The following is a 21,549-nucleotide window of genomic DNA, read 5'->3' as shown; positions in this document are numbered from 1 at the left end:
TGAGCTGGCCAAACACTGTATAGCTAGCTAGGTCAATTAGCTCGCCTAAGATACTGTAATTTAAGCTAACCAATTACCTCATTTCCCCCAAAACCCATCGATTGTGTGTGTTTGTGATGTGTAACATATATCCTTTATCAGTCATTCAAGTTATTTACGTTTATTTACCGCTAGCGATTACACCGACACAAGTGTAATTCAATCGCTATTAATGTTGAACTTGAAATTCAACAACGTGACACAACATTAAAAGTCAGGCATCGACATGGTTCCTAAAGAATAAATCAAAGGTCCTTGTGTCAGTGAAATTGGTACCAGCCTCACATGGGAGTACCAGACTATGTAGGTAACTTACCCTGTGAGCAGGAGCCGGGTGAATGTGGGTGCAATTGTGTGTAAATTGTGATTACCGTCTTTGCGAGGGCCACCAAGACACACTGGTGCTGTCCTTGCAACAGCAACAATATGTTGGTAATCTCACCCGATTGGACAGGCATCAACCATTCAACACAAAGGCAGATCAATTAAGTTGAACACCTAGGGGGAGCCACACAAAGTGTAGTGTCCTCCACGTGGTCAAAATAATGATAATCCACAAATCAGTCTCGTTAAATATATCAGTCTCATAAAATATATTATACTATCAATTTGTAACTCTGATTAATAATTAAATTAATAACTACAACCAAAGTTACCTTACTAATAGTATGGTTGAAGGTCATTAGAATTCTGAATAGAAGAGGTTGGCAACGTCCACTCTTGTGTAACATTAAATAAACCAGCGTATATAATCAAAGTATTTATTTACACAATGATAAGAAAATAACACACAATATGTAATCTAGCTAAATGCATTGAAGGAATATGTGTATGTGTAATAGAGAGGGAGTGTGTGTGTGAGCTTGTGAGCTCGGGGTTGCGCTGTTAGGAGCGCGCCAGAAAGAATGTGTGTGTTTTCCTTTGTTTGATCACCGTAGTTCCGCGTGCATGTGTGTGCACGTACGCGAACATACATGTGATGTGAACAAGGACGAGCCTATATGCAGCGCGAAGTTCGAGTATTCTCTTTGCGTGTGTGGCTACGTGAAGGCCAATGTATATGTAATCGTGCGCGATTAAGATGCCATGTTAGAAAAGAGGGAAATGGTTAGTGATGCATGCAAGACCCGATGTGTCTGAGAAGCAATCCTAACGATAACCCAGATGGTGTGGCGAAGCCAACTACCAACTAACAATGAAAATATATCAACAGTTACGTTCAGTAAACAAAATATATGAAACACATGAACAATGGCATGTAAACAGTCTTATGCTTAGCCAGGTTGTGAATAGCTAGGATAGCTAAATGCCCAGTTAATGTCAGAGTTACCAGTCCTTTATGAAAAGGGTCGTGCTGGCCCGATGTGGATGAGGCAGAGAAGAGATGATGCCGTCCGTAAATGGAGAAAGTTGTCCTTGCTGTGATGTCTCTGTTTTACTGCAGTTTAGGTCGGAGGATTTGATCGCTCAGAACGTTGCAGTTTGCCTTCTGTAGAGTTAGCTAGCAGGTCTAATGTTAGCTGCTTTCGCTAAATTTACTTCGTTTCACTGAGCAGTTCGTTGACTGAGAGATCTTAGGCGTGTGTCGGCCGTAAGAAGTGAGAACAAAGAGAGTAGTTCTTCACCGTGTGCAGGCGATGCCTGAGGTGAGAGGAGGTCAAAGAGGCTTGCTCCTTGGTCGATGTCCGGAGGGAGAGAGGAGGTCCTGGCCAGGTGGGCGCCGACAGAGAGGGAGTCACATCTGGGAAGACGTTGCTTTTGTTCAAGCTAAAGGGGCGTGGTCGAAGTCGAATCAGGTTGCCGTTTTACGATAGGTAAAGTCTGACGTAGGTTCCGGATGAAACATACGTAAGTTAATGATTAAAGTCAACCACAATGGACGAATTCCAGTGTACCTACATCCCCCCTGTGGTCACGGGATTGCACCGGATGTGTGATCCAGTGAGCACAACTGTACATAGTCCATGTGTGGGAAAAGTTCATTGGTCAGACAGTCAAAGTTGTAACATCAGTACTGGGCATTTGTTGATACTATCTATCCTGGCTAAGCAGGTACAAAATCATTAAGTTACAAAAGACAAGGTCCAAATAAACAGTAATGACAATGACATAGCATACAACAAATAAACCAGTGGGTCATCTACTCATCAGGGTTAGTGAGAATAGGAAATGTTAGTGATGTCAACTTGTTAGGCTGAGATGCAGAGATAGTGGCACCTGATACAATGATAAAGCCATTGCTGGAGAATCCAAGAGTGTGTTTGTTGGACCACTCAATAGATTGGATGACAATACTGACTAGTAGATGGCTAGTGACTGACTAGTCTTGGCAGCCTTTGCTGTTTTGTCCTTCAGGCATGTTCTGCTGTGGAAGGGTGTCATCATATTCTCAAAATCTTAAAGCTCAAATGGCTGTATCATGGTTTTGTGTGGCAGTATGGTAATGTCCTAACCTTGTGTTGAATGTGGACATGTGCATGACTAGCTTTGTCTGGGATGTATGAAGCTAGTGTGCTACTGCAGTGGTTTAAATGAAGTACCAGTTCAGAATAATGGAAGTTGCTGCTGTCGCTAACAAATCCAAGTTGGCCTATACAACTACAAGAAAAGTGAGATCCCTGAGCAAGCAGTTGTCTTACTGTCAGTGCAGGGTGGCTTGTGTTGTTTGGCTCAACAGACAGTTATTAACGAACTCTAGAGTTCATGCGCTTGGAGTGTCGCCTGACTCGTGGCTCAGGGCTGTAACGCTCTGGGTAACCATAGTCAGAGGGGCAGTCAGAGGCACTATCACTGTCTGTAGCCTTGCGGCCATGGTCTGAGAGACGGTCAGTGTAACGGTAGTCATCACCTGACGAATCTAGGGGCAGGTCATATTTCTGGGCCATTATTTCTGAATATGGCCTTCTACTGCTTCTAGGGGATGTATTCCCATTACGACGCTGATGATGGACATGGCGGTTACGCTCAGTGTCCCTATGAGGCCGTTTGTCACCCCCCTTTGATCTGTAGTGAGGGTGAACTTGTGAGGCAGTGAATTTGGGAGACGCTCTGGTATCTGAGCAGGCAGGCTCAGTTGTTTTTCCCCTTTCTTTGGAATTGACAACAGTTTCCCAAGCCATCTGTGTCATCTTCCTGATCTCATTCAGTGAGGGGTTACCTTGATGCGTCCTGAGGGAAACGTGAGTGCGCACACATGGATGCAGGTTGCGCAAGAACAGTGACTTGAAGGTGGAACTTTCTTCTAAGCCTGGTGCATTCTTGCCCTGGAAGTATGCATGTCTCAAACGTTTATAAAAATCCCTAGGGTGTTCTCGACGGGAGTGTTTAATTTGGGAGGCAGCAACCAACCATGCGATCTCGTCAGCGGGAGAAGAGTATTCTTCTTTTAAAGCATGACAGAGCTCTGCGTAATCATCTCTGATACGGGGAGGTTGTGCCTGAATAAACTTGTGGACTGCTTTAGAGCTAGTTTTCCACATGAGTTTAATTTTCTCCCTTTGGTTTGCGTTGGGTAGGTCAGTCATATTGATGTCTAGTTCCCTAACGTAATCGTCAATGTCTTGATCACGGTTGTGTGGGTCAAACATTTCAATGTCCTTAGCTATGAGCTCAAGCACTTCTAGACGGGGACTCTGTGAGGTCTTTTCCGAAAAGGGCGAGATTAATCTAGCATGGGAACGGACAGGTCTATCACATGCTAATGTGCTTCTCTCTGGGTGAGAGGCAGATGCTGGACAGCGGTGCTCACTCTCGTGGCTGTATGGAGAGGAGGCTGAACAGTCTGGACATGACCTAGTCCTGCCTTCGGAGGGAAGGGCACGGACGAATGTGTTATGGATCAGAGGCTGAGAATAAGTATGGGCAGTATGTCTACTGGAGGATAAACTACCTGTTTCTTCAGTGTCTGTTAGGGGCAGATGGGAAGTCACTAGTGGCAGTGAGTGTTATGACTATTTGCCTAGTCTAACACTAGAATATAAAATTCTGAATTTGGCCTGAAATTAAGCTGACATTAATATAGCACAAATATGAATGATTGCCAACAGTACTATCCTCACACGGGCTGCACCAAATTATGTAGGTGAAATTGGTACCAGCCTCACATGGGAGTACCAGACTATGTAGGTAACTTACCCTGTGAGCAGGAGCCGGGTGAATGTGGGTGCAATTGTGTGTAAATTGTGATACCGTCTTTGCGAGGGCCACCAAGACACACTGGTGCTGTCCTTGCAACAGCAACAATATGTTGGTAATCTCACCCGATTGGACAGGCATCAACCATTCAACACAAAGGCAGATCAATTAAGTTGAACACCTAGGGGGCGCCACACAAAGTGTAGGGTCCTCCACGGTGGTCAAAGTAAAGATAATCCACACATCAGTCTCGTTAAATATATCAGTCTCATAAAATATATTATACTATCAATTTGGAACTCTGATTAATAATTAAATTAATAACTACAACCAAAGTTACCTTACTAATAGTATAGTTGAAGGTCATTAGAATTCTGAATAGAAGAGGTTGGCAACGTCCACTCTTGTGCAACATTAAATAAACCAGCGTATATAGTCAAAGTATTTATTTACACGATGATAAGAAAATAACACACAATATGTAATCTAGCTAAATGTAACTAACCAATGAATTGAAGGAATAGGGGATATGTGTGTGAGCTTGTGAGCTGGGGGTTGCGCTGTTAGGAGCGCGCCCGAAAGAATGTTCCTTTGTTTGATCACCGTAGTTCCGCGTGCATGTGTGTGCACGTACGCGAACATACATGTGATGTGAACAAGGGCGAGTCTATATGCAGCGCGAAGTTCGAGGCTGAATGTGTACCTAGTGTACCTACACTTGTCCATTTCTGTTCAGGACATGTGACAAGTTTTATCCAACCAGAGACCGGAGTAAAGTGACGACTTCCGGTTTCAATACGGATTCTCTGGTCAACACGTTATCTCTGCCGACAACCGTTCGCAAAAGCCCCGTCCTCTTTTAGTTACTGGTGCTACGTCTTTTGAACTCGTTTATGCACTATACTGTCTGTCAGTGTCAGTGATTCTTTTTGGAGTAATATCTCCGTGATATCCTCCAGATCAAGGCAAAATGGACTGCAATATGCAGTGGAAGGATATATCCAAAACATTAAGATCAACAACGAAGGGGACACAACAATAATCTAAGCATAAGCACAGGTCTCAATCAAAAAATTAGAAACCCCACGACCTCTTCATTAAATGCCACCAGCACAACCTTGTAGACTAGTCATGTTCTTTCACCGCTGGTAAGATCTGTATATAATATTTCAAGCTAGCTAATAACCTACAAAGATTATTTATTCGTATTCTTTATTCCATCTCTGGCGAGGTATCTAGCTAGCTAGCTAGGATGGTGACAATCTAAAGCACAGTACAGTAACGTAGCAGTGTGGAGCAAAATAGCTGCTAGTAACGTTATTGTTCAAGGGATGTGTGTGCATGTTGCTAAAAGTATTTCACAGTCACTGTACCGATAACTTGCTTGTAAAACTGATGATCCTGATGTAATGCTATGACTTTGTATCAGATCGCCAGGTTATTGCTCTCAGGTTGTGCCTTATGCATAACTTGGGATACTCAGGAGCCCATTCACAAAATGTTACAAAGATTAAAATTAAAAAAAATCATAATGGCTTTTTGGGACGTTTTGTTTGAAGATGAACAAAAAAAAAATTCAGTTTCAAGTAATGACTGGGTTGTTACTTTCGGTGCTGATTTAGTATTGCCTATTGTGTTCAAATTGTGTTCAAATAAGGCCCAGTTTATAAGTATGCTCATTCTAGTCAGAATGAACTTCACAATTCTCAAAATTCTGACCCTTTGCTTTTTTATTAACAGCATTTACTTGTACTTTTAGTTTCAATACTTAAGTACATTTAATATCAGACAATTACTTTTGATATTTAAGTACAGTAAAGATTCTAAAAGGTTACTTTACTTTTACTTGAGTCATTTTCCAGTAAGGTATCTTTACTTTTACTCAAGTATGGCTTTTGGGTACTTTATACACCACTGCCTGTTGCTATACTTTGATTTGGTAAAAGTGATGACAGTTGCTAAAACAGGTGGCACAATATGACTTTTGGTCATGGGATCCATCCGCAATGTCAAACTGCTCAGACACGCATAGCCAGCAGTTAGCATGAAGCTGAAGCGGCTCTTCCAACATCCACACACATGCTCCATATGTATGTACAGAGGAAAGGACCCTGACCAATTCTTTCCCATGTGCCTGAAGTTTTACCGAACCACATCATAGTCCCAATTTAGCAATGAAACAGATGGAAAAATAAAGCAAAGCACTCCCACATATACAAACCACTGCAGTTCAGTATGATTTAGCTGAGGTTCACCTCTGATGACCAAATACCATAATTCTATCTGCATTTTGATGCTAAATGTCGGTACACGTTCCTTTAAGCAGGCACAGGCTGGATGCATGTACACTGTTAGCCCCAATTTCTTATCAAGTCTACTGTACTTAAACAATTTATTTACAGTGCACTTAAAAAAATAAAGTTTTATGACATTACTACTAAATGTTAAGTATATTCTACTAAGTGTGATGACATTACTACAAGTTTCTAAGTATATTCTACCAATTTGTAGATATAGTCGAATGTGTGAATAACTTTAAGTGAAATGGCTTTAAATTACTGAGTTTTTTTTCACTTAAAGAATTTAAGTTTATGACATTACTACTAAATGTTAAGTATATTCTACTAAGTGTGATGACATTACTATAAGTTTCTAAGTATATTCTACCAATTTGTAGATATAGTCGAATGTGTGAATAACTTTAAGTGAAATGGCTTTAAATTACTGAGTTTTTTTCACTTAAAGAATTTAAGTTTATGACATTACTACTAAATGTTAAGTATATTCTACTAAGTGTGATGACATTACTACAAGTTTCTAAGTATATTCTACCAATTTGTAGATATAGTCGAATGTGTGAATAACTTTAAGTGAAATGGCTTTAAATTACTGAGTTTTTTTCACTTAAAGAATTTAAGTTTATGACATTACTACTAAATGTTAAGTATATTCTACTAAGTGTGATGACATTACTAGACATTACTACAAAATTCTAAGTACTTTGTAGATATAGTCGAATGAGTAAACATAAGTGTTAACTTAAGTTAAGTGGCTTTCAATTACTGAGTTTTATTCACTTAAAGAATTTAAGTTTTATGATATTACTACCAAATGTTAAGTATATTCTACTAAGTGTGATGACATTACTAAAAAATTCTAAGTATATTCTACTACTTTGTAGATAAAGTCGAATGAGTGAATAACCTAAGTGTTAACTTAAGTTAAGCGGCTTTCAATTACTGAGTTTTAGTCATGACCAGAGTGCATTGTGGGAATGTGAATGCTCTTGACAGCTGAAAAGCATTAAGTAAATTAAGTCTGTAATTAATTTGGCAAAAAAAAAAACTACAAATCAGCCGTGGTTAACCTAACGTGGTCACAACTTGAATGCGGAGCATGTTTAATTGAAACGCTCCTCTTCTTTTTTTTTACAATGTTTTGGAAGTGCAAGTACTGTCCTCATAGCTGTGAAAAGAGAGCACAGCTATTTAAACATTATAGACTAAAACATGGAAGTTAAGCAAGAACAGAGCCTTTTCCATGTTTATATCAGGAATGTCTGTGTACGTTCAGGTTATGCTTAATTTGGGGAAATGCAAGCTGCCACAAGATGCAAGCTTGCGAGTAGGTGCTAACTGGTTGCAATAATAAAAAAAACTTTTATTTTTTTATTTATTTTTTACGTTTTTGTATTTTTGGTTTTCTAAAAAGTATTGAAATAAAAGTGAAATAAAAAACTTGTCATTTTGAACTTGTCATTAAGTGCATTGAACTTACACCCTTAAGTGTAGTAATTATGCAAAGTGATTTTTTTAGCGAAGTGAAATCAACTTTGGAATTAAGTGCATTGAACTTAATGCTTTAAGTTTAATCACTATGCAAAGCAGTTGATATTGCAATAGATTTTAAGTTAAATGTACTCAAGTTTTCATTACACATTACTTGATGTTTTTAAGGCAACCACTTTCCTCAATTTTTTTAAGTAAACTCAACTTATCTGGGCTTAGTGTATTGCAATAGATTTTAAGTTGAATCAACTTGGAATTTTAATGTTCATTGAACTTAATGCTTTAAGTGTAGTCACTATGCAAAGCAGTTGATATTGCAATAGATTTTAAGTTAAATGTACTCAAGTTTTCATTAGACATTACTCGATGTTTTTAAGGCAACCACTTTCCTCAAATTTTTTAAGTAAACTCAACTTATTGGGGCTTACAGTGTAGGTTTCTTTGGGCATGTTCAGGCTGAGAGCTGTGGGGTAGTGCATGTGTCTTTGGGCATGTTCAGGCTGAGAGATGTGGGGTAGTGCATGTGTCTTTGGGCATGTTCAGGCTGAAGGCTGTGGGGTAGTGCATGTGTCTTTGGGCATGTTCAGGCTGAGAGCTGTGGGGTAGTGCATGTGTCTTTGGGCATGTTCAGGCTGAAGGCTGTGGGGTAGTGCATGTGTCTTTGGGCATGTTCAGGCTGAGAGCTGTGGGGTAGTGCATGTGTCTTTGGGCATGTTCAGGCTGAAGGCTGTGGGGTAGTGCATGTGTCTTTGGGCATGTTCAGGCTGAGAGCTGTGGGGTAGTGCATGTGTCTTTGGGCATGTTCAGGCTGAGAGCTGTGGGGTAGTGCATGTGTCTTTGGGCATGTTCAGGCTGAGAGCTGTGGGGTAGTGCATGTGTCTTTGGGCATGTTCAGGCTGATGGCTGTGGGGTAGTGCATGTGTCTTTGGATGCGTTCAGGCTGTGGGGTAGTGCATGTGTCTTTGGATGCGTTCAGGCTGTGGGGTAGTGCATGTGTCTTTGGATGCGTTCAGGCTGTGGGGTAGTGCATGTGTCTTTGGATGTGTTCAGGTTGAGAGTTGTGGGGTAGTGCGTGTGTCTTTGGATGTGTTCAGGTTGAGAGTTGTGGGGTAGTGCGTGTGTCTTTGGATGTGTTCAGGCTGAGAGCTGTGGGGTAGTGCCATTCTTCTAGAGATGCTGATACAGGGAGATTGCAAGCCACAAGTTGCACAACAAGACTACACTCATCTTGAACACAGAAGCACAGAAAATGTACTCGCATACACACACATATACACACACACACACACACACACACACACACACACACACACATACACACACACACACACACACGCATACATTTAAACATACTGACAGAACCAACCATCTCATTTAGACACCAATATACTGTACAGAGACACTCACATTAGCTCAGTCCTGTTAAATATAATCTCTGCATACTCAGCATTTCCTGCACTGTGTGTTTGTGTGTGCGCGTGTGTGTGTGTGTGTGTGAGTGTGTGTGTGTGTGGTGTGTGTGTGGTTATGTGTGTGTACCCTGGAGGAGGCTGAATAGCGTTCTGTCTCTCCTATCTGTGCCGGATCAGAGAAAACCCTGCAGACCTTCCCCTCTCGCAAAAAACACACACAGACACAAACCGACACACACACACACACACACACACACACACACACACACACACACACACACACGCACACACAATCACAGTTACAGACAAGTGTAAACTCACCTGGAATGTTTAAGGAAAGGGCAGGAAGAAGCCTGTTATCTTAGGTGTGTGTGTGTGTGTGTGTGTGTGTGTGTGTGTGTGTGTGTGTGTGTGTGTGTGTGTGTGTGTGTGTGTGTGTGTGTGTGCATGTCTGAGCAGATGACAGGAATAGGAACAGAGGACGAGAAAGTGAGAGACAGAGAGAGAGAGAGAGTGACCGAGAGGTAAGACGGGGGTGAGAGCATGTTGACACAGGCAGTAAAGTGTTAGTACACACAGGCAGTTATACTCCATTGACTCTATTGACTCCGTATATCACACACACACACACACACACACACACACACACACACACACACACACACACACACACACATACACACACACACTGACAGCTGACAGCTTTGTCTCAAAGGCCAGATTTCTTTAAGTATGGTTAGATGACTTATAACTGATAGATCTGCTTTGGTGCTACAATTGTGGAAAGCAAAATGGACATCTTTTCATATTAGAGAAAGATACTATGTTGATAATTGTACTCCATAGCATCTTCCTCCTCAAAACCTCAATTTCCTTTTCTCATAGCAGAATTTTTGCAATGGATGGCCATCCTGAAGCAACTTTTAGTAGGCTACAGGACTCACTCTGGGGTCTGCAACTTACATCCACTATTAATGACTTTTTATATGACAAAGCGAGATTGAAAAAAGAAAAGAAATGTATGGCCAGACAAGAGCAGGTTTTTATGAATGTACTAGCCTGGTATAACCAGACCCAAATGTACTTAGTGAATGGGGTCTGGCTATGCTCCATTGGGTACTGTTGCAGTCGTTGCATCCTAATGGGCGTAGACTTTGGGTTCATTTTGAAACCACTGGATCAGCCTTTAACCGATCGGCATTGACCGCTATGGGATTTGTATACTTCCTACTTTGCCACTAACGGTGCAAGCTGATATATTAGCCTTTTCCCAAACCCAGTTTACCCATTGATGAATAAATGTACACGTTATTTTTGCTTCGGCTTCAATTCTTCGATATTTGCTATCGTTGCTACTTCTGTTTGTATCACATTGTTTAGCTCTGGCACTGCCATCTTTGTTGTTACTACATTTAGAAACAAACGCTTCACTTCAACGTCATCGCACTTAACTAACCCCACTGGTTGCTGATTGGTCCGCCCTTCAGAGTGGTTGAGCGATTCATTTTGCAAATAGGGTTTCCAGACCATAATCTCAGTGAAAACTGAGCTCAGAGCAAAAGGCGGGCGGAGTCAGGCTATGATGGCACCTGAAAATGAGGGGAAAGTGTGGGAGTACTGAGTGACATGCAAACGGTGAAGCAAGCCAGAGAGCCACGTTTGTGAATGAGCAAAGCTCCTCCGATACTCATGTTGAAGCTGATGGTGCATTGAATGTATCTTTACCAAGCTTAATGTTCTACACCAGTATATATCCCCCCCCCCCCCCCCATACACACACACACACATACACACACACACACACACACATTACCCTTAACTACTCCTCTGAGAGAGAGTTAACTAAAGCACTGAAGAAATGTCTGAGAGAGACGAGACACTCAGAACACACACTCTCTCTTTCTATTGTACACTCATTCACACACACACACACACACACACACACACACACAATGTTCCTCTCACTCTCTCTCATTCACACACACACAAAGAGTGGGCAGAGAGTGTGAGCAGTGCCCAGATCTCTATATCCTCCTTCAGCAGTAACAGCTGCTGCATACCTGATGCCAGGGAGCTTAACCAGGGCATGCAGTCACACAAACACACCAACACACACACACACACACACACACACACACACACATGCAGCTTAACCAGGGCATGCAGTCACACAAACACACCAACACACACACACACACACACACACACACACATGCAGTTTAAACAGGGCACACACCCACAATAATAAATCCGCAGACAAACACACACACCCCAACCCTACAGGCAGCTTAAGCAGGAGAAGATGCCACTCACAGATCTGATTCCACACCCATCATAGAGCAGAGAGCTAACACACACACACACACACACACACACAAACACACACACACACACACACACACACACACAAACAAACACACAATAATTCTAACTCTTACATACTTACAATCATACAGTCCATTTATTCATTAACACACATATATACAAAAACATCTGACACACACACACACACACACACACACACATACACAAACTGACAATCAGAATCATGACTTTCTAATCATGAATCATGCAATATGTATTCACTATTCTACACACATGTTCCCAGTACACATGCATGGTGTATTTCAGTCGTGCTGCTCCGCGCTAGGACAACTCAAAACGAGCCAAAACAAGACCTTAGATCCCGACACGCACCGTCACATATACAAACAAACAAGACTAAAAACAAGTACATTTGCCTAGAGACAGACAATCTGCTGTTATGTCAAGAATCCCAATCCATCCAGACTAGTGGCCTGTCCTCACATGCCGTTTGCAATAGGAATGGCGTCGCTCGGTGTGGTTTCACCTGGCTTAGCCCATCGACCAAGTACAGCCTGGATTTGCATTTACATACATCAGGGTCTAATCTCTTGAGGGTGTGTCTTTAAGTAAGGGATGAAGGCAGGCAAAAGTGTCCCAACATCCAAAAATATTCAACAAAGTGGAGGCAAAGAAAGTGTAACGTTTCTTCCGTTTATACCATTTTAGGTATGTATAGCATTAGACAAAGGAAAGAAAAAAAGTAGTTTAGTCTAAAAAGAAACCAAACTCTTTAATTCCCAGATAATCCTTTCTTTAGTGAAAGATAATGGAGAATGCATGGTTATAATTGATTCCATTATTTCTAAGCCCGAATCCTACATTAATGTTCGCTGTTTCTGCGTGGGATAGCTTGCCAGCTTGCCAGCTTGCCAGATAGCAATGTTATTTAACCATGAAATTTATCGTTTTTATAATTCAATGTCTGCCTAAACGCACTCACTGTGGTAGAAATGTCTACTAAATGGAACGTTTACCATTTACTTTCATTTTCTATCATCTATAGTTTTCAAATTCTGCAGATTCAACTTTTTAACCGGATCTGCTTCATACAAGTCAGGAGAGGGTCCAAAATGAGGCGCAGTTTGGCGCTGTTCAACTTGTAATGGCAATGCAAATTAGCTTGGCACAGCCCAGACAAAAGTGCCAACGGAAAAACCCCAACAGTGTCTCAGACCAGCTGATATCTATGGTATGCAAACATGGCAACAGTTTCCAAAATGTTGTTAGTTACATTCTCATGGAATTTCCCACATGCTAGGGCCAGCAGTGTGTCTGTGTGTCTGTACCTTTGTTGGGTTTCCCACCATGACCTTTGACCTGCAGCTCCAGATGGGTGTGTGGTGCTGGGGGCGTCGCCTCTGGAACATCAGGGGTAAAACTTTCATCCACTGGAGCAATGGCAACCTCTCGGTGTGCGACCTATGGGGGAAGGACCACAGCCAAATGGACCAAATAAGATGGGTGCACACACACTGCAAAAAGTGAAATCTTAGTAAGATGAAATATCTTCAATCAAGGCAATATATGCTTGTTTTTGTCTGACAAGATATTTCTTCTTACCAGGCATTTTTTATGTTAGAGCATTTCACTTGCTTCAAGTGTTTCAGTCCTTAATTATCTTAATGAGGTTTTATTACTTGTTACTGAGATTTTATTACTGGTTCTGAGCAGGTTAATGCTTGAAACTAGAATTACCGTAATTATAAGGCAGTATAAGTACAAAACTGCTTTGTCAAAGTCAGAATTTCTTATTTCAAGCATCTTATCCTTCTCATCTCTACATATATAAAAAAACAGATAATGACCAAAGGAATTAATTGTTTTACAGCACAGCACAGCAATTATGTATTCCTGTAGACAAAATACTATACAGTGCAAAGACAGTATTTAACTAAGTCAAACTTTTGCTTTAAGAACAGACTTTATCATCCTTTAGCAGGTTAAAGTGAGTGAGGAAAACGTGCTTATATTCAGCAAATGCTAGCACCAGCATCTTGAAATGAGGCTATTTGCTAGGCAATTTACCTTGAAATCAGTACAGCTACACTAAAAACAAGTATGTTTGCCTATATCCCCAAAAGATTTAAGAATTATTTTCTCAATATGTATTAAATTCAGCAAATGCTAGCACCATCATCTTGAAGTAAGGCTATATGTTAGGCAATTTATCTTAAAACCAGTAAACCTACACTAAAAACAAGTACATTTGCCTAGAAAAAAATATAAATATAAGAATTATTTTCTCAATATGTAGGAAAATGTGCTTATATTCAGAAAATGCTAGCACCATCATCTTGAAAGAAGACTATATGTTAGGCAATTTATCTTGAAATCAGTAAAGCTACACTACAAAGAGGTACATTTGCCTAAATACAAAAAAAATGTAAGAATTGATTTCTCAATATGTAGGACAATTTGCTTAAATTCAGAAAATGCTAGCACCGTCATCTTGAAGTAAGGCTATATGTTAGGCAATTGATCTTAAAACCAGTAAACCTACACTAAAAACAAGTACATTTGCCTAGAAGAAAATATAAATATAAGAATTATTTTCTCAATATGTAGGGAAATGTGCTTATATTCAGCAGATGCTAGCACCATCATCTTGAAAGAAGTCTATGTGTTAGGCAATTTATACTGAAATCAGTAAAGCTGCACTACAAAGAGGTACATTTGCCTAAATACAAAAAAAATGTAAGAATTATTTTCTCAATATGTAGGACAATTTGCTTAAATTCAGAAAATGCTAGCACCATCATCTTGAAGTAAGGCTATATGTTAGGCAATTGATCTTAAAACCAGTAAACCTACACTAAAAACAAGTACATTTGTCTAGAAAAAAATATAAGAATTATTTTCTCAATATGTAGGAAAATGTGCTTATATTTAGCAGATGCTAGTACCATCATCTTGAAAGAAGACTATATGTTAGGCAATTTATCTTGAAATCAGTAAAACTCCACTACAAACAGGTACATTTGCTTAGATACAAAAAAAAATAAGAATGATTTTCTCAATATGTAGAAAAATGTGCTTATATTCAGAAAATGATAGCACCATCATCTTGAAATGAGTCTACATGCTAGGCGATTTATCTTGAAATCAGTACAGCTAGACTTAAAACAAGCACATATGCCTAAATACAAGATTATGTCAGAATAATTTTTCTCAATATATAGAAAAATGTGCTTATATTCAGCAAGTGATAGCACCATCATCTTGAAATGAGTCTACATGCTAGGCAATTTACCTTGAAATCAGTACAGCTACACTAAAAACAAGTACATTTGCCTAGATACAAAAACATTTAAGAATAATTTTCTCAATATGTAGGAAAATGTGCTTAAATTCAGAAAATGCTAGCACCATTATCTTGAAATAAGGCTATGTGTTAGGCAATTTATCTTGAAATCAGTAAAGCTACACTACAAACAAGTGCATTTGCCTAAATAAAAAAAAATGAAGAATAATGTTCTCAATATGTAGAAATATTTGCTTATATTCAGCAAATGATAGCACCATCATCTTGAAATGAGTCTACATGCTAGGCAATTTATCTTGAAATCAGTACAGCTACACTTAAAACAAGCACATATGCCTAAATACAAGATTATGTCAGAATAATTTTTCTCAATATATAGAAAAATGTGCTTATATTCAGCAAATGATAGCACCATCATCTTGAAATGAGTCTACATGCTAGGCAATTTACCTTGAAATCAGTACAGCTACACTAAAAACAAGTACATTTGCCTATATACCCAAAAGATTTAAGAAATATTTTCTCAATAAGTAGGAATATGTGCTTAAATTCAGCAAATGCTAGCACTATCATCTTGAAATGAGTCTACATGCCAGGCAATTTATCTTGAAATCTGTAAAGCAACATTAATAACAAGTATATTTGCCTAAATACAAAGAAATGTAAGAATTATTTTCTCAAAATGTAGAAAAATGTAGTTATAGTCAGCAAATGCTAGAACCATCATCTTGAAATGAAGCTATATGCTAGGCAATGTAGCTTGAAATCAGTACAGCTACACTAAAACAAGTACATTTGCCTATATACCCAAAAGATTTAAGAATTATTTTCTCAATATATAGAAAAAAATGCTTATATTCAGCAAATGTTAGCACCATCATTTTAGAATGAGTCTACATGCTAGGCAATTTATCTTGAGATCAGTACAACTACACTAAAAACAAGCACATATGCCCGAATACAAAAGAATGTCAGAATTATTTTCTCAATATATAGAAAAATGTGCTTATATTCAGCAAATGATAGCCCCATCATCTTGAAATGAGGCTATATGCTAGGCAATTCATCTTGAAATGAGTAAACCTACTCTAAAAACAAGTACATTTGCCTCAATAAAAAAAAACTTAAGAATTATTTTTACCGAAATGTAGAAAAATGTGCTTATATTCAGCAAATGATAGTTCCATCATCTTGAAATGAGGCTATATGCTAGGTAATTTATCTTGCAATCAGTAAAGCTACTCTAAAAACAAGTACATTTGCCTAAATACAAAAAAAATGTCAGAATTATTTTCTCGAAATGTAGATAATGTGTTAGGCAATTAATCTTGAAATCAGTAAAGCTACACTAATAACAAGAACATTTGCCTAGATACCGTAAGAATTATTTTCTCAATATCTAGGACAATTTGCTTAAATATAGGGATTCTTTTTGCTCAGAACCAGTAATAAAATCTCAGTAACAAGTTATAGTACCTTATTAAGATACACCATCTTAGTAAGATGAAATATCTTAAATCAAGGCAATATATACTTGTTTTTTGTTTGACAAGATATTTCTTCCTACACTGCAAAAAATCAGCCTTTAAAAACAAGAAAAGAAAGTAAAAAAATGGGGCATATATCACTTAAAATAAGCAAAATTATCTGCCAACAGAACAGGAAGATTTGACTTACCAAGAGTTTGTAAAACAAGTAAAAATATCTAGCCTCAAAGAACCCAAATATATCTTAAAACTAGTGTGGCCAGACTAAAAACAAGTACATTTGTCAAAATATTTAAGAATAATGTTCTCAATATTTTGGAAAATGTGCTTTTATTCAGCAAATGCTAGCACCATCATCTTGAAATAAGGCTATATGTTAGGCAATTTATCCTGAAATCAGTAAAGCTACCCTAAAAACAAGTACATTTGCCTAGATACGGTAAGAATTATTTTCTCAATATCTAGGACAATTTGCTTAAATTTAGTTCCGTTTTTTTATTTTGTATTATTATTTTTCAAGCTTTATTTTTTCGGCTTTTTTGCCTTTACTCAGATAGGACAGTAGGTAGAGTCAGGAAGCGAGCTGGAGGGATGGATTGAGAAATGACCGCAAGTCAGACTCGAACCTGAACTCTTACCTGTATCCCAATTTTGCCCATTCATGGTGCAGGGTTGCTGCCGCTTGCGCCACAGCTCCATCCCTAAAACAGTCATCTGTTGAGGATATTGCCATTTGTTTTGGAGAGTTTTGAAGTCAAATGCTCTTACCCGGTAGGAAGAAATATCTTGTCAAACAAAAAACAAGTATATATTGCCTTGATTTAAGATATTTTATCTTATTAAGATGGTGTATCTTAATAAGGTACTATAACTTGTTACTGAGATTTTATTACTGGTTCTGAGCAAAAAAAAATCGCTATATTTAAGCAAATTGTCCTAGATATTGAGAAAATAATTCTTACGGTATCTAGGCAAATGTTCTTGAAAAGCTTTACTGATTTCAAGATAAATTGCCTAAGGTACTATAACCTGTTACTGAGATTTTATTATTGGTTCTGAGCAAGTTAGTGCTTGGAACTAGTTTCATCACCACTGGCAAGTACAAAACTGCTTTGTCAAAGTCAGAATCAAGACAAATGTACTTGAATTTGAGCTTAGATGCCCATTGTTTAAAGAAACAATGTTAAGACTCGAACCACATACACATATGTCTGACCATTGGACCCAATGATTTGATCTCTGATGGCAAATTAATCACATAATGCTGTTTAGGTGTAACACTGCGGTCTCTATTATCTCAATGATCAATTGCACATATGCATTGACTTCAAAACTCTCCAAAACAAATGGCAATATCCTCAACAGATGACTGTTTTAGGGATGGAGCTGTGGCACAAGCGGCAGCAACCCTGCACCATGAATGGGTAAGATGGGGATACAGGTAAGAGTTCAGGTTCGAGTCCAACTTGCGGTCATTTCTCAATCCCTCCCTCCAGCTCGCTTCCTGTCTCGCTCTACTGTCCTATCTGAGAAAAGCCGAAAAAATAAAGCTTGAAAAATAATAATTAGAAATTAAAAAAATCGTTGAATTTAAGCAAATTGTCCTAGATATTGAGAAAATAATTCTTACAGTATCTAGGCAAATGTACTTGTTTTTATTGTAGCTTTACTGATTTCAAGATAAATTGCCTAACATATAGCCTTATTTCAAGATGATGGTGCTAGCATTTGCTGAATATAAGCACATTTTCCAACATATTGAGAAAATAATTCTTATATATTTTGGGCATCTAGGCAAATGTACTTGTTTTAAGTGAAGCTGTACTGATTTCAAGATAAATTGCCTAACATATAGCCTCATTTCAAGATGATGGTGCTATCATTTGCTGAATATAAGCACATTTTTCTACATTTCGAGAAAATAATTCTTAATTTTTTTTGTATTTAGGCAAATGCACTTGTTTTTAGAGTAGCTTTACTGATTTCAAGATAAATTGCCTAGCATATAGCCTCATTTCAAGATGATGGTGCTATCATTTGCTGAATATAAGCACATTTTTTACATTTCGAGAAAATAATTCTTAAATTTTTTTGTATTTAGGCAAATGTACTTGTTTTAGTGTAGCTGTACTGATTTCAAGATAAATTGCCTAGTATGTAGACTCATTTCAAGATGATGGTGCTAGCATGTGCTGAATATAAGCACCTTTTTCTACATATTGAGAAAATAATTCTTAAATATTTGGGTATATAGGCAAATGTACTTGTTTTAGTGTAGCTGTACTGATTTCAAGATAAATTTCCTAGCATGTAGCTTCATTTCAAGATGATGGTGCTAGCATTTAGTGAATATAAGCACGTTTTCCTACATATTGAGAAAATTATTCTTAAATATTTTGGTATATAGGCAAATGTACTTGTTTTAGTGTAGCTTTACTGATTTCAAGATAAATTGCCTAGCATGTAGACTCATTTCAAGATGATGGTGCTATCATTTGCTGAATATAAGTACATTTTTCTATATATTGAGAAAATAATTCTGACATTATTTTGTATTTAGGCATATGTGCTTGTTTTAAGTGTAGCTTTACTGATTTCAAGATAAATTCCCTAGCATATAGCCTCATTTCAAGATGATGATGCTATCACTTGCTGAATATAAGCACATTTTTCTACATTTCGAGAAAATGATTCTTCATTTTTTTTTATTTAGGCAAATGCACTTGTTTGTAGTGTAGCTTTACTGATTTCAAGATAAATTGCCTAGCATGTAGACTCATTTCAAGATGATGGTGCTATCATTTGCTGAATATAAGTAAATTTTTCTATATATTGAGAAAATAATTCTGACAGTATTTTGTATTTAGGCATATGTGCTTGTTTTAAGTGTAGCTTTACTGATTTCAAGATAAATTCCCTAGCATATAGCCTCATTTCAAGATGATGATGCTATCACTTGCTGAATATAAGCACATTTTTCTACATTTCGAGAAAATGATTCTTAATTTTTTTGTATTTAGGCAAATGCACTTGTTTGTAGTGTAGCTTTACTGATTTCAAGATAAATTGCCTAGCATGTAGACTCATTTCAAGATGATGGTGCTATCATTTGCTGAATATAAGTACATTTTTCTATATATTGAGAAAATAATTCTGACATTATTTTGTATTTAGGCATATGCACTTGTTTGTAGTGCAGTTTTACTGATTTCAAGAGAAATTGCCTAACATATAGCCTCATTTCAAGATGATGGTGCTAGAATTAACTGAATACAAGCACATTTTTCTATATATTGAGAAAAAAATTCTTATTTCTTTTTTAATTTAGGCATATTTACTTGTTTTAAGTGTGGTGAAACAGATTTCAAGATAAATTGCTTAACATATTGCCTCATTTCAAGATGATGGGGCTAGCATATGCTTAATTTAAGCAAATATTTATACATATTGAGAACATTATTCTTCATTTTTTATAAATCTCAGTAACAAGTTATAGTACCTTATTAAGATACACCATCTTAATAAGATAAAATATCTTAAATCAAGGCAATATATACTTGTTTTTTGTTTGACAAGATATTTCTTCCTACCGGGTAAGAGCATTTGACTTCAAAACTCTCCAAAACAAATGGCAATATCCTCAACAGATGACTGTTTTAGGGATGGAGCTGTGGCACAAGCGGCAGCAACCCTGCACCATGAATGGGTAAGATGGGGATACAGGTAAGAGTTCAGGTTCGAGTCCAACTTGCGGTCATTTCTCAATCCCTCCCTCCAGCTCGCTTCCTGTCTCGCTCTACTGTCCTATCTGAGTAAAGGCAAAAAAGCCGAAAAAATAAAGCTTGAAAAATAATAATTAGAAATTAAAAAAATCGTTGAATTTAAGCAAATTGTCCTAGATATTGAGAAAATAATTCTTACAGTATCTAGGCAAATGTACTTGTTTTTATTGTAGCTTTACTGATTTCAAGATAAATTGCCTAACATATAGCCTTATTTCAAGATGATGGTGCTAGCATTTGCTGAATATAAGCACATTTTCCAACATATTGAGAAAATAATTCTTATATATTTTGGGCATCTAGGCAAATGTACTTGTTTTAAGTGAAGCTGTACTGATTTCAAGATAAATTGCCTAACATATAGCCTCATTTCAAGATGATGGTGCTATCATTTGCTGAATATAAGCACATTTTTCTACATTTCGAGAAAATAATTCTTAATTTTTTTTGTATTTAGGCAAATGCACTTGTTTTTAGAGTAGCTTTACTGATTTCAAGATAAATTGCCTAGCATATAGCCTCATTTCAAGATGATGGTGCTATCATTTGCTGAATATAAGCACATTTTTTACATTTCGAGAAAATAATTCTGAAAAAATTCTTCATATTTTTTTTATTTAGGCAAATGCACTTGTTTGTAGTGTAGCTTTACTGATTTCAAGATAAATTGCCTAGCATGTAGACTCATTTCAAGATGATGGTGCTATCATTTGCTGAATATAAGTACATTTTTCTATATATTGAGAAAATAATTCTGACATTATTTTGTATTTAGGCATATGCACTTGTTTGTAGTGCAGTTTTACTGATTTCAAGAGAAATTGCCTAACATATAGCCTCATTTCAAGATGATGGTGCTAGAATTAACTGAATACAAGCACATTTTTCTATATATTGAGAAAAAAATTCTTATTTCTTTTTTAATTTAGGCATATTTACTTGTTTTAAGTGTGGTGAAACAGATTTCAAGATAAATTGCTTAACATATTGCCTCATTTCAAGATGATGGGGCTAGCATATGCTTAATTTAAGCAAATATTTATACATATTGAGAACATTATTCTTCATTTTTTTTTTATTTAGGCAAATGCACTTGTTTGTAGTGTAGCTTTACTGATTTCAAGATAAATTGCCTAACAAATAGCCTAATTTCAAGATAATGGTGCTAACATTTGCTTAATATAAGCACATTTTTCTACATAGTGAGAAAAACATTCTTAAATCTTGAGAAAATAATTCTTACATTTGTTTTGTATTTAGGCATATGTGCTTGTTTTA

General features: G+C 37.5%; 1 protein-coding gene and 1 long non-coding RNA gene across 2 annotated transcripts in view; one reads left to right on the top strand and one right to left on the bottom strand.

Moving 5' to 3' along the window:
* zcchc14 (zinc finger, CCHC domain containing 14) overlaps window positions 1-21,549 on the bottom strand; it is a 41,239-nt gene that overhangs the window by 10,896 nt on the left and 8,794 nt on the right. The window contains exon 2 of the mRNA XM_031564581.2: window positions 13,027-13,159. Coding sequence (XP_031420441.1) covers window positions 13,027-13,159 — 133 coding nt within the window. The remainder of the gene's footprint in view (window positions 1-13,026; window positions 13,160-21,549) is intronic.
* LOC122128833 lies at window positions 16,569-17,283 on the top strand. Its single transcript, XR_006151645.1, has 2 exons — window positions 16,569-16,606; window positions 17,200-17,283. It is a non-coding gene; the product is annotated as an uncharacterized LOC122128833 (long non-coding RNA).

The sequence above is a fragment of the Clupea harengus genome, chromosome 3 (genome assembly GCF_900700415.2).
Source record: "Clupea harengus chromosome 3, Ch_v2.0.2, whole genome shotgun sequence".
NCBI lineage: Eukaryota > Metazoa > Chordata > Actinopteri > Clupeiformes > Clupeidae > Clupea > Clupea harengus.
Note: the sequence above shows the minus strand (reverse complement) of the source record. Positions and strands in the feature narration are given on the sequence as shown.